At 49.4% G+C, this 14,229-nt stretch overlaps 1 protein-coding gene across 1 annotated transcript in view; it reads left to right on the top strand.

The window, feature by feature from the left end:
- Positions 1-11,268, top strand: part of NDUFB11 (NADH:ubiquinone oxidoreductase subunit B11) — a 57,265-nt gene extending 45,997 nt beyond the window's left edge. The window contains exon 3 of the mRNA XM_063123093.1: positions 11,091-11,268. Within this exon, the coding sequence (XP_062979163.1) occupies positions 11,091-11,220 (130 nt within the window). The 3' untranslated portion in view covers positions 11,221-11,268. The remainder of the gene's footprint in view (positions 1-11,090) is intronic.
- Positions 11,269-14,229: the final 2,961 nt, after the last annotated feature.

Raw genomic sequence — 14,229 nt, 5'->3', positions numbered from 1 at the left:
TGCCATCAACACCCGAAGAACCCCCTCCCAAGCCCTGCCTCGCTGTTTCCCAAACATGCTACCTGCTCCTTATTTGGCAAACGTTAATCCCCAGCCACCATCTTCCTCTATATCTATCATTGCCATTCTAAATAGTCTGCCACTCTAGTGCTAGGAGCATAGTATACCGATCTAAAATTCTTTCTATAAACATTTAATAATAAAAGATGTGTGTCTGTCAGCATGATAACACCAAGACCATGAAACCTAGACACCTGAAACTTGGCACGCATACTAAGGGGACCCTTGGAGTATACGCCTCAGGATCACTTGTTTTTAAAACACAATAATGGATTTAATTTTAAGTGTCTGTGTGTGAAGCCTACAGCACCCTCTTAAGTCACTAGGTGTCAAACAGTCAGTCAATACAGTGTGACGCCAGGGGGAAGAATACAAGAGACAGAGACGCAGTTTGCATACAATGACAACCCTTGAGTTGTTTAAACCAAAGGTGATCAGGACCACACAGGAGTGTGAACATGCTGTTTCCTGACCACTCACTGCTTCCACTTTGGTAAGGAACCCAGGAATGGGGTTGTGGTCTGTGATGTCCAAACCCAGCACTCTGGGTTTTTGAGGAAGAAGCAACCCAGAGTTTTAACCCATGGTTTGTTGTTGGATTAAAACTCTGGGTTGTTTCTCAACAACCCAGAGTGCCAGATTCAGATGTCATGGAACACCGTTCAGAAATGGAGTGTTTCTGGGTTGTTTACCAAAGCGGAAGCAGTTATACCAACCCCTGCAAATCCAAGTCTGGTCGGTCGTGGTAAAACAAAAGCTGAGTGTTTACAATCTTTGTCAGTGTTAATTTCTCTGTTTTGTTGAAGTGCAAGTGTGTGTGCACCACACTTCTATAAAAGGTCCCTACAGTTTCAGGTTTGTTGGACACACATGTACGCATACACATTTGGCCACGAGAACATGTGTTAACAGTTTCTTCACATGGAGCACAGTTAGCTCCTTGAATTTACTGCCATGACCTGTGGTGATGGCCACCAACCTCGATGGCTTTAAAAGGGGATTAGACAAATTCAGCGCGGATAAGGTCAGCAATGGCTACTAGTCCTGGCAATATGATGGCCCAAGTTTTAGAAGCAGTATGCCTCATTACCATTATTTGTATGTCGTTTTTACACAAGATTATGCCCAAAGCAGCTCACAATGTAACAAACGAATAACAATTTACAAGAAAACAAACAGCAATACGTATTAAAGTATTCCAAAAATACAATAGAAACTGTAATAGATAACCATAATGTTGGTAGATAAATATATAGTAGAAACATCAATGCATACAATACCTAATAAAACAGTACAAATAAACTAAACTCATCCAACAACGGAGCCCTACGCAGGAGAGATAATAAAGCACAATACAGAAGTATTTAAAAATATAAATAGATCTCCATTCCGCATGAAGGTTCTCCCCAGTTAGCCGACATGCACAGGCTGGCAGCCACACCTCTCACTTGTGACAGGCTCCCTTCCCTTCCTCCCAGCTCTCACCTGCGTCTAGTCTCCTAATTCCTTCCCCATCTCTCACCTAGGGAGGTAAAGATTGCCAGTCATTCTTCAAGTCCACAAAGTTTTGATATTACTCAGCCTCTCTTCAGCAAGCACCCCGTTCTGCCAGGCGGCAGGCAATGTCAGGCTTCGAGGTGGTGGGTGGGATGAGGCAGGTGGAAATGCTTTGATGTTAGTCCCTCTTCACCAAGCACCTCTGAATCCTGGAGGCCAGAACATGAGAGGCCGTCATGTCCTGCTTTTGGGTTTCCCAGGGTCATCTCCTTAGCTCCTGTGGGAAACAGGATACTGGACTGGATTAGTCCCAATCTGGTCCCCTCCAAATGTACTGGACTGCAATCCCCATCATTGGCCATGCTGTCTGAGAAGGATGGGAGTTGTAGTCCAACATATCTGGACAGCTCCAGGTTGGAGAAGGCTAAGATCAGCCTTTGGTCTGATCCATCAGGGCTCCTCTAACGTTCTTAGTTTTTTCAGCCAGCTCACATGCTGGCAGGTAGTTCTGATTCGGGTGGAAGTGCTCCTGATCCCTCAATCACGGTTCAGCAAATGGAAGATTTGCTGCAGGTTCATGTTCTCTCCTCCCCAGTGCAAATTTCTCCTGCTCAGCTTAAACCGCGGTGGAGTGTTGCATTAGCATTGATATTAACCATTCTTATTTATTTATTTATTTATTTATTTATTTATTTATTACATTTTTATACCGCCCAATAGCCGAAGCTCTCTTGCATTTTTCTTAATGCTAGCCAGGTTTTTCTCTTCAACAAGAGGAAAACTGGTTAAATGTGGTTGATGTTAGTGTTGATGAGGCCCTGAAGATGAGATGGAGGGAACCGGTATATAGCCCTGCAGCCTTCTGCCAGTCTCTTAACCATGCATCAAGAGATCAGGAGTGTTACTTTCACACCTGTCTGTATTCAGTGTCCCTCAAAAACCAAAAATATAGGGAGGGGAAGAAATCTACATCTAGAAAACCTAGACTTTCTCAGGAGATGTTTACCAACCTATACGAAGCTTTTTATAATTCTGCTTCCTGGTTCAGTGTTTCAGCATTTTTTCTTTTTTTAGGAAGAGGAGGGAAAGTTATAGAAAGTGAGGTTAGATGGTAGGATTGAGATCAGGGGAGGGAAAGAATCAACCCTCAGCCTGTTGAACCCCTGACTATTCCTTTACCGGGCACTGTTCACACACTTCAGGTCTTTCCTCTGCCACCATGAATGCTAGAACAATGTTCTCTCCTCTCTCTCTCTCTTTTTTTTTAAAGGAAGCTGCATTTCTCATGATGCCAAATGATGAGCATGAATAATGGACTCCACTTGCTTGTAACTCAAAACAGCCACATTCATAGGGACAGGCAGGACAGAGAATGGAAGGGAAGCACCTTCGCTGTCTGGCTACAGCACCAGGCTGCATTTGAAGGGGGACAACATCTACTACCGGCCTTCCCCCCCCCCCTTCTCTCGGTACTTTTAAAGCCATAGCAGTGTAGGCTCCCACTACACACATACCAATTTCCCCTCCTCTTCTCCCAAAAGCAGCCTTGTCCTGTCTGGCTTTAGGAAAGATCTGTTTTCAGCCAAGGTAGTCTATTTAGGGGGTGAATTGTGTAAATTCGCTGCCACTCAAGAGCTGCTAGGAGTTATTTTGGGGGTGCACCAGCTGGCGCTAGGGGTGTGTGTGTGTGTGTGTGTGCGCATAAATGTGTGTGTATATATAGCTTATGGGATATAGATAGCCCACGGCCCAGAACCGGAAGCCGTGCTGTTTCGGCTGGCAGGGAAGGGCAGGTTACAGCCCGGCTCTCTGCTGCTGACGCACATAGAACCTTCTGATCAGAAGCGGCTTGCGCAGCTCCTGCTCTCATCCGCTCTGGCTCTGTGATAGACCCTGCAGAGGAGTATCGCTAACGAGCAAAGCTTTTGAGCAGAGAGAGGGACCCAGGAGTCCTGGTGCCCGGCTTTGCTCGTCTTCTAAAACACCACATCCCCATCGGAATAAAGGCTGGAGACTGGCATCTCAGTTCTATCCTCCTCAGCCCCTCTGTTCCTCAATCCCGTTTGGTGTTTACATTGCACTGTGTTTCTAAGAACAGGCACAGGTGAACTGGGAATAGCGAGGGCAGGCTTTCTGGCTTGCAAGACTGCCGGGGCCAAAGTGTGCGAGAGCAATGAACAAGGGTGGCTTCCAGCTATCTGTGGGTCATGGACATATTCCACAATTTGTACTGCAGGTCTGCAGGAATTGGCACTGGGTGCAGAATTCAGCGTTCTGAGAATTGCATAGCTTTCACTTAAAAACAACAACAAACCACACACACACCAAATGTCTATACCTTAATTCTGCAAAGATAAGCTTGAAGGCATTGGCCCATAGAAATCTCAGGAATTGGAGTGTGGACAAACAGATGATGGGGGGTACTAGGACTTGAATGTCAGTGCCCTGCGTAGCTCTTTGGATACATTCTCTGCCCCTGTGACTAGCAGGAGTAAAGTCAATTCTGCAAAATGAGCAAATGCAGCTTTCAGAATTGATCTCTTCCTAGCCTAGCCATTAACCTGGTTTGCACAATTAAAATAAGCCATTACAACTTATTTGAATTGATTTAAATAACCACGGGCTGCTGTAGGCTTATAGAAGGGTTGTTTCCCCCTCCAATAAGCCGTGCCGCCCGAGTTCTGACAGCACGCAAAATCAAATCACGCCCCTCACACACCAAGATTTACAAAAGCCATTGTGGCTTTAATAATGGGCCTGTTCACACAAGGTGGCTTATTTTGATCATGTGCCCCAGCCCATTGTGTTACCTTGATATAGAATTCCAGTTTTGCATATTAGGGTGGTGTGTTTTTGAGTGACAGGTATACACAGCCCTGTCCATAAAGTTGTGATCTCTGCAGAACTTTTTTGTGACTCCAGGCGTGCTATCTTAAACTAGTAGCAAGGCTCTGGGGCTGATGAGGCTGGGTTCTTTGCCTTTGCTTCCCAGGCTTTTATTTCCCCCTTCACCTTTTCTTGCTTGCTTTCTGTTGCCTCTGTTGCTCCCTGGGCTTTGACCTGCCCCTTCCTCGTCCTCCTTGGGTTGCTTCCACCCCAACCTCCCTTTATGCTTACCCGCCACTACTGCCGTCTCTCTCCCCCTTGCCACCATCCATACAGCTAATTCCCAGTCCTTGACTCACCCCCTTTCCTATACAGTCAGGACCATATCATTTTCTGCCCTTTATGTACAATTCACGGCCGCTAAAACAGATATGGAGGAGGAGGAGGAAGAGGAGCAGAGATCACATGCCACATCCCATTGTGTCCTCCTGGATATGTGGAGATTGTTGCCCCCCCCCCCCCCCGGGTCCTCTTGCTAATGGAGCTGTGTGTTCAGCAGCAAATACCAGCTTTCCCAGGCCAGGTCTACACGAAGCGGGATATAACACTTGGAAAGCAGTTTGAAAACGGTATCTGGAGTGTGTCCTGGGCCCCAAGAGTTGCCAAGAAAATTATAAACAGTTATAAAGCGGTAGTGTTGATCCCGCCCCACCCTACATTGGTTGCCAATGTGCAAGATGGCAGTGGGCAGGGGTGGCATTTTCAGACAAGAAGCGGTGGATAGGGTGCTTTATTCTCTCCCTGCCTGCTGCTTTCCCCCCCTCCACAATTCAAATGGCTTTTCCACCAGCTGGGAGTCCGGGGATGTGATTGCTAGTCAAATCAGGGAAAATCAGGGGAATGAATTCCAGAGGGAAAGTGGCATACAGGAGAAAAGTTCGGCATTCTTTCCCCCACCTGCTGCTGCTTTCCTGGGAAATACAACACTCCCACCACCATCTTTGTGCACATCACCAGTCTCCTCTGCCACCAAGCTTGTAGCCCCACCCTAAGCTGCTGCGTGTCGGCACCCAGACATCTGCAATAGAACGGAAGAGCCGGAGTCAGCCAGCCCACCACAAGCCCAGTTAGCAAATTGCATGGGGGTTCTGTCAACTTTTGGTTTAATTAGGTGCAGCCTCAATTCAGTGCCAACAGAGTAGGCTAGTGCCCATGCTAGGTCGTGTGCCCTAATTGTGAAGTAATGCAATACTCCCAAGGGAGAGGCCTGAGATGTTTTGAAGCGACTAGCAAGCAGTGTGTGTTTCCGGGGGGGGGGGGGGGGAGGGGAGTAACCAGAGCAAATGGGATCACAAGCAGGGATGGGGAGATGTGAAGAGTGCAGGAGCTCCTCCTTCCCAGATCGCACCTCATCTTGGACACATTTTAGAAAATACTGCCGCCTTTTCCCTGCAACGATGAGGTCTAGAACCATTAATTTTTTAAAAACAAACAAACCCGAAGGCTGAGATTCCTGGAAATATACTTGATAATGTATGGAGTTCCACTCTAGGAATCACTGTGTCTTGTAGCCGTTCACAGACATGAAGGATCTGTTCTTGGGGGTCATTGGCTACTATGGAAAAACCCTGAAGGCCAAGATGTCACCAACTTGCCCTCTTAATAGCAGCCATAGTTTTGAGGCAGTGCTTCTTACTACTGCCTTCACTGTCCAGAGGCTTGAGATCCGCTCTTTGGGTGCTTCCTGCCAAAACTCTACAATTGCCTTGCATCCTCCTTCTCTCTGTAAGCATCTGCTTCTGGTGACGGGGAGAAAGGTGGCCTAGATGGCCCAAGAGCATGGCTTGCTGCCATAGCCAGCCCCACTGGAATGGGCCTTTGGGAAAAGGGCTGGGTCCGTCTCCTTGCCTGTCACGCCTGGAGTACCAGCAGTGCGAGGCCAGCTGTCTCCATTTGGCGTTCTGGGGAGACGCCTGAGCGCGAGACATAACTCGCCTCTAATTGATGGGGGTCTCATTAGCGAGGTCTTCAGGGAGCCCGTAATGAACTCCGATTCTGTATCAAGCGCCTCTTGATTGCAGGAGGCGAGGGAGGGGCGCCTCTGGGAATTGGGCTGGCTGCATTTGGACGGGGCGGGGTGCAGAGCGAGGACAAGGATGAATGCATGCTGGGATGAAGATCCCTGCTCTTTTTGATTTCATTAGCTATAATTGCATGCTTTGGTGCAAGATCACAAAACATCCTGTTTTGCCTCCGTTGGCTCCACACATAAGAGGGTAGGTCACTCGTCCCATTTTACAGATGGGGAACTTAGGCTGAGAAATGACCTGTCAAGGCCTCCCAGTGACGTCTGTGCCTAAGTCTGGGATTTGGAAGGCCTGCCTCTCCCCTCCCTCCCTCCCTCCCCGCCCACAATGTCTTTGTACATCACTCTAGCCACTGGGCAGTCCTGATCCTCCTCTCCATGGGCCATTTCTGTTTTGCTTCTGCATTTCCCCCCTACCGCCTGAATTTGCAGGGTAAGTATTTTGTACATTTTTGAATAGGTAGCTGTAGTGCTCCTATTTGGCCCTGACCGTCTGTCTGGTCTCTCCCTCTGTCTCTCACCTCCCACCCTCACCTTTTGGAAAGCAGGTGCGGTTACTCACCGCCGTGTTCCTTCTTTCCTTAACTCCTTTCCCCTGTAAAGGCATTCCCCCCCCCAACCCAAACATCTCCTGATCCTTCTCAGGAGTGGGGCCGGGGAAGAGAACGGCCCCGCCTGCGTGCACACCGCCCTGGCTCGTCTTCGAAGTCTGGTCCCTTTCTCAATGGAATTGCTGCAGTCCCATTTGTCAGCCGGAGAGCTTCAGATGAAAGCCTGCTGCCAGCCCGTTAATATTCCGCTTAATGAGCTGACGAGGCAGCTCCTCTGTGGTTGTGGAGTGGGGAATAATAATTAAACTTGCTTTAGGCCTGCATTTGGCATTACTGTCCTAGGCTGCAGGTCATGAGTAGCTGTACGTGGGAGAACGGGACGACACATCTTGTGTCCACCCCCACCCCACCCCTCCAGCAGAGTCATTCAGGTGGCTGTTTCTTGTGTCGGGGATTATCCCTCAGGAGCAACACAGCATCTGGAGGGGGTGGGGAAAGGAAATTGTAAAATAAAAATCCCTCATGGATAAAGATGAACAATTTATGAACGCTGTATGAAACGCTAATGCTGCAGTACTGCCCTGCTTCTGAATACAACAGCCAAACAACGTTTTTCACAGTGCCCTCTACTGGTAGTGGAAGGTCTACCCCTCTATCCACTTACTGCCACCTTCCCTCCTTGTGGAGCTAAATAAATTGGGGGAGGGGATAGAGAGCCTTTATTCATTCATTTATTTATTTGTAATTGCATTTATATCCCACCTTTTTTTCTCCAAGGAACCCAAGGCAGCATACATAATCCTCCTCCTCCTCTCCATTTTATCCTCACAACAACAACCTTGTGAGGTGGGTTGGGCTGAGAGTGTGTGACCGGCCCAGAGTCACCCAGTGAGTTTCCATGGCTGAGTGAGGACTAGAACCCAGATCTCCCGACTCCCAGTCCATCACCATAGCCACTACACCACACTGGTTCTCACCAGAAGAGCTTGGATCGTGACTTTCTATATTGTGCAGTGCTGATACTCTCAGGTATTGAAACCATGGCAGTGGGGGCAAGACCAAGTGTCTAGTCCTCATGGCTGCTGGCAAAAAACAATTGAACCCATGTAGTTTCTGTTTTGGTAAATGCTTCCAAGGAAAAGAAGTTCTGAATGGGACTCCCAGGAAATGTTTATACTGCTTCACTTGACTTGAGTCCTCAGTCAGTGCCGAAAATACCTAAACCAATTTTTTTTAAAATAATAGCAACCCACTTTCCCCCACCCCAATCAACTAGAATCCCCTCCTTTCTTCAAATATATTTTATTGAAACTTGCCTCTCCCCTGTTTTAGAATCCTCAAGGAGCCATTTCTGTGCCCCAAGAACAAAAATGGATGCCAATATTTGCAGCATGTATTCCACTATAAGCTCCTTGCCTACTGAATTTGGGACTTGGGGCGCAAAGGCCTCCCTCTCACTCCCGATTCCGTCGTTCTACTTTCAAATAATCTCTCTCAGAGAACGCTGGCACAAAGCTAGCTTGGAAATTCTCAAAGCTCTCGGTGCCGTGTGGACATGCAGAAGCAGTGCCTCTGGTTGAGCCAGCTAAGGAGCCAAGCCGGACAGGCCCTTGTTCAGGAGGTGGCTTCTGCTCTTTGCTCAGTGGGGCAGCAGCTGGGGGGAAAATACCCACCACATCAGTTTCCAACCCCTTCCATAAGATTGGCAGTTGCCCTGTTAAGATTGGGCTGTCAAGGAATAAAGGCTTCGATCATTCTGTAGGGTAGACCCTTGCCCTCCCCACCCCAGGGTGGGCACAATATCCCTGACTGGGTAGGGTCAGAGAGGATCCTGTAGCAAGGAGGCCCACAAATGCCTTCCTCCTCATAGCAGAGGTTTAGCTTGGCAGTCGCCCAAACAGCTGTGTGCTGAGCATGGAAGCCATAGAGGGGCAGGGGACTTTTTTTTTTGAGCTTTCTGCCATAACAGCCTCTCCTCTTCTCCCCCTGCCCCCAACCCAGTCTCTTTCGCTGGCTGGTTTTAGACAGAGAGTCTGTTGTGCCGGCGTCTCCCGGAAGCGTATTGCGAAGGACCCAGATCCGCAAACCCTTAACTTATCTCGCAGGAAGTAAGCTGCAGTTGTGTGCGAGGCCTGTGCCCTCGTTCACCCAAAGGAAGGCGGCCAATTGGGTTGGGAAATGCCAAGTTCAAAAAGTTTGAGAAAACACTGGCTTAGATGCAAGCTTTGCTCGTGCTGCAATAGGAGGGAGGCAGTGCAGCCTCCTCCTTCCCTTTCCAGGGTGCCATCAGAGCAGACAGAGTTTAAAGAGTCCCGTCTCCCTCCCTCCGCTGAAATTTGCCTGACTTCATGCTGTCCGTTTGAAGGGGAGATGGAAATAGCAGCAGGCGGCTGCAAACTAGGCCAGGCCCCATTACTGTCTTTTCTGAGCCACCAAAGCAGCTGGCTGGCTCTTTAGATTTTTAAATTTATATTTACTTACAAACACGCACGCACGCAAGCTGTGGCTCCAATTGGCTGCTTGTGTATAGCAGACTCCCCCTTTGCCAGGAGCGCTGATTAAGGCTCAGGCAGGAGGCCCCAGAGCAAACGCAAGCAAGGGCCATGTTTAATCAGTTGGGCCGCTGGTCTGTGTTGGCAGCTGGGGCAAGGTGTGGAAGACGCTTGGCTGGGCAGAACCGTGCCAATCAGTAACTTAATGGCAATCAGATTTGAGGCCCCCACCCACCCACGCACCCCAGGCCGGCTGCCCCTTTAAGCTGTTCTGATGTTCTCCGACGGGAAGCCCTTCCCAAAGTCCCCCCCAAACTGGAAGCGGAACAGAGCCATGCGGAAAAGGAGTTCGTGCCTTGTTCCCTTCGGCTGAGCGGCAGGTTGGTGACTCCTTAACGAAGCACTAATTAAGGCAAGCAGCTTTGCACTTCATCTCGGCACAGTGTAATTAATGCTGCAGCTTTGATTGGGTTCATACTCAAACTTCTGCTTGAGGACGTTAGCAGGCAAACAGCTGGGAGCGCTCATTGCAAGCCCCTGCCTTCGCGTGCGCCTAGAGGGCGCTGTGAAGCAGAGAGCCTATAGTGGGAGATAATGCCGTGGGGAGGCATCGGGGCTTGTGTGGTTCGGTGCTGTGCAGGATTTCTCTTCCCTGGCGGACCTGTGAGCGACACACCCTTGTGACCTGAGGCCATGAACTGCCTTGGCCTGGGTTGGAACTGTGCTACAATACTTTGCTTTATTTTATGTATTCTTATCCTGCTCCTCAACCAAAAAGGGCGCCTGGAATGGCTTACAACAAAAACAAATGTAATCTAAAAGACACAAAAGGGAAACGAGATGGAGGAGGAGGAGAAGGGGGAGGAGGAAAACTGTGTGTAGACAGTCAGCAGAGCTGGTGGAATGGCCCTCCTCCCCCTCTCATCTCTTGGGGGTAGTGGGATGGAGAGAGAGACGTTCTAAATTCATTTTCTGGTACAGAACCCTGGTTTTCTGTGGAACTCTAGTCCTCAGTCATAGGAAGTCCGCTTCAAGGAAGTGGGCTTCTGTACTCTGGGCATCTCTGTCTCTTCCTGGAAAGCTCAGCTCGCCCTCGTTTGTGTGCACTTGGAATTCGACTACTTCCAAAGAAGTCGTTGAAGTTCCCTTCTTCCAAAGACACTGAGATCCTGCTGCACCTCCCCTCCCTACCCACCACTGGAAACAATCTGGATCAAGCTCAGACATTCAGACAGATTCAGCAAGTGACTGCAAGATAAGGAGATTTGCATGCATTTGCATTGAACATGGCTTTCCGTGATGCAAAATCTGCATGTCTGTGTGTGTGTTTTTCGTTTGGTGTACTGGCCCATATTTCTAACTGGTCCAAATAAACTGCTGTGTGGCCCGAGCCTGCCTCCTCATTCATCTCTCATCTCACAGCCTGATCCGTGCCAGTCCTTGCTGCTGTTTTGCCCTTAGAGTCGGGACCCTTTTGAGCAGAATGGTGTCTCTAGAGCAGTGCTAGCAACTCCTCAGTTATTCACTCAGGTTTTTGTCTCTTTCTCGTCTCTCTCCCACACCCACCCCACCCTGCAGGATGCGACAGTGGGCTCGCCGGGAAGCGGAGTACAAAGTGAAGGAGCGGGAGGCACTGGGGCTGCCCCTCATTGACTCCAATTATTATGACCCCAGCAAGATTGTGCTGCCCCCAGAGGAAGAGGAATGAACACCTTGATGTCTGTCTATATGCTGAGAATAAACCTCCAAGATCGTCTTTCTCTCTCTCCCTCTCTTTCTCTCTGGGCCTTAGAAGGGGAAAACTCAGCCACCTGGAAGGAGTGGTCTTTTGAGACAGGGTGGGATGTGCCGGGGCCACCCCACTCCCTTGATGCATCCCTGCCGTTTGCAGAACCTGCCAGCGTCCCACCTGCTGCATTGCCACGCTGACACTGCACGCATGGGGCAACATGACAGCCAGCATTGGGATGCTGGCAGATGCTTCACACAGCCAAGAGGTAACCCTGGGGGTTGCCTTTGGAGAGGCAGGGGTCTAGCACTCAGAAGGGAAACAGCCGTGTCGGGGCTCGGATATGTTTTGGTTTCGGGGAAGGAAAATGGAAAGCTTTAGGGTTGTTCCAGTTTCTGCCAGGTCTTTCCTCAGCCCTGCCGTGGATGCAGAAGAATCTGGCAGCGCCTTCCACTCCTGCCCAACACTAGGCCCTGAGCAGATGGTATTGCCTGGTGCCTTGCAGTGGAGTGCTATATTTATCTTTGTGTCGCTGCCCATCCTTACATTGTATAAGCTAGCTCCTTCTATCCACAGCGCCTAAGCTATGTCCACCTCGTCCAGGACTGTCACATTTTGGCAGCAAGTCTGGAATTCATTCCTCCAGGGGCCAAGCGTGCGTCCAATGATAGGTACTGAAAGCCTTTTAGTATCTGAAATGGGTAGGTATCGCTCTCTTTTTTTTGTCACATGAGGTCTTTGTTTACGAACGGTAATTGTCAGCATTACTGTGTTATTGTTTCTGGCATGGCTGCTGGGTCTTTTGCAGCCATATAACAGGCAGAAGCCCACCATGTGAAGCTTTCCTGATGCTGTGGAGCTGTGCCTGCTGAATTTCTGCCTGTTGCACATCTTTTTTGGAAACACATTGGGACGGGGAGGAATAGGCAAAATTAGCAGCTCCTGCTAACCGCAGAAGAATAAATGATTTCTGTGCCCAGAGTTTAGAAATGACCATAAGAAATTCGTCTATTATCTCATCTGTGTTCTGAAAATTGAGGGCACCGAGGTTCCAACCCTGAATTGCTCTTCCATCGGTTCTATTTTTAAGGTATGCCTTGAGGGAGGAACCCCACTTTTCCCATTAATCATGTGATGAGCTGCTCTTTCTTCCCAGAACATAGCAATAAAGCTACAGTGACATTCCCTCCCTCCCTCCCTCTCTCCTTCCCTCCATCGCTGGGTGCTGGTAATAATAGCATGGAAATGGATGGCCTTGAGAAGCTCTAGGCTTTCTGCGCAGTAGATTCCATTTGGTGGGGAAACAAGGGGAGGGACGTTGCATTATAACAACGTTCTGTTTAGCGGGCCCCAGGGGTACGGCACTGGTACAAGTGTTCTGAGAGTAAGAGGTTGTCTAGGTGTGTTTGTCTTGGCCATTTGCCACTGGCTTTACTCCGAAAGGGGACTCTGCAGCAGTGGGGGGAGGTTGCCATGCTAGCAGCAGAAGCAGGTCTGTGTTAAATTTCTGTTGGAAGAGGTGGCGGTAGCTCTTCTCGCCTTTTCCCGGAGATTCTTGAGAGGGGGTTCAAGCAACACTTCCTGCCGTGGGTTCCTGGCTGTGCCTCTACTTCGCAGCTACCTGGCGTCCATTTCCATTATCGTGGGTTTTCTTTTCAATAAGACAGTAACGCAAAAGGAAGCAGCGGTGGTGTCATTCCCACTGGGCCTTTTTGCATTGTTTGCAGGGTTGAAGTGTTTTGCTGCTGAAGTCGAAAGGGTGCGTGAACAACTGTTGGAGGGTGGGAAATGGAGGAGAAAGTTTTCCCCTGGGGTGGATTGGAGAAAAGATCCCATACCTACCCTCGACCTCCTTCAACTCTGCATCCCTAACACTATAAGGCAAGATGGTCTAGAACAGGAGTTGGGAACAACTGGTGGCCCTCCAAATTTTGTTGTATTCTCCTACATTGGCCATGCTGGCTGGGGCTGATGGGAGTTTGAGTCCAAGAACATCTGGAGAGGCACAAGCCCCACCACCACCACCAATGCCTAGAATTTTGCAATCCTCTTTTTATCCTCTGGGATTTCTTCTTTCTCCCTTTTTTGGAGGTACAGGCACAGCCAGCTTCAGGATTTGAGGGGACATCACCTGTGAGCTGGTTCAAGCAAGTGACTTAAGCCCCATCATGCCAAATGATTTGAGAGAGGATTAGGGGGGAGGGAAGGACCTTCCAGTTCTCCCTGATGTAACCCCCCAAACACCTTTGCCATTCTCCAGACCGTTTCTGCCTTTTAGTTACATAGCGCTAGTTAAGATTAAGAGAAAAGCAAAGACCGTGTGATGTTTGCCTTGAAAGATTCTGTCTGGCTTTCATAGACCTCTGCAGGGCCCCAACAGCCACCAGACCTTACTGCCCCGTGGGGCAAGCCATGGGGTTCAGGTGCTCTGTGAAATCTCCTCCAGGATCTTTTCTCACCCTTTGTGCACATTCTCTGTCTGGACTCTGTGCTTTCCTGGCTCCTGTAGAGTTAACATATTCTCTCTCACACACACACGCACACACAAGGTTTATTCTCGCAGCCTGCCGCACAGAGCTTTGTTCAACCTCCTCTTGCTCCCAATAATGCCATGTGTGGCCAGAGAGCCTTCTCTGAGTTGTGCATCTCAAAGGGTTTATAGCAGCGATAAGAACTCATTATCCCGGCAGAGGGGCGGGGGAGAGAGAAACTGAGTCTCAAAGAGCAGATGTGACTCACACTTATGCATGCGCTCGCACACACACCCGCACACTACAAGCAGGCTGTGGTGGGAGTGCTGGCAGAGCACTCTGGGACACCTAGCTTCCAGCCGTACACACGCACACCCCGACCTGATTTCACTCCATAACTTGAGCCTACAATGTAAGGGCCCCCTGATTCCCAGCTCCACCCTGCACTGAAATTCCTTTTACTCGTCTCTGAGCCACGGCTCGAACCCGGGAGGCCTGGCTCCATGCCTCCTTTGCT

This window comes from Elgaria multicarinata, chromosome 3 (assembly GCF_023053635.1).
Source record: "Elgaria multicarinata webbii isolate HBS135686 ecotype San Diego chromosome 3, rElgMul1.1.pri, whole genome shotgun sequence".
Classification (NCBI taxonomy): domain Eukaryota; kingdom Metazoa; phylum Chordata; class Lepidosauria; order Squamata; family Anguidae; genus Elgaria; species Elgaria multicarinata.
Note: the sequence above shows the minus strand (reverse complement) of the source record. Positions and strands in the feature narration are given on the sequence as shown.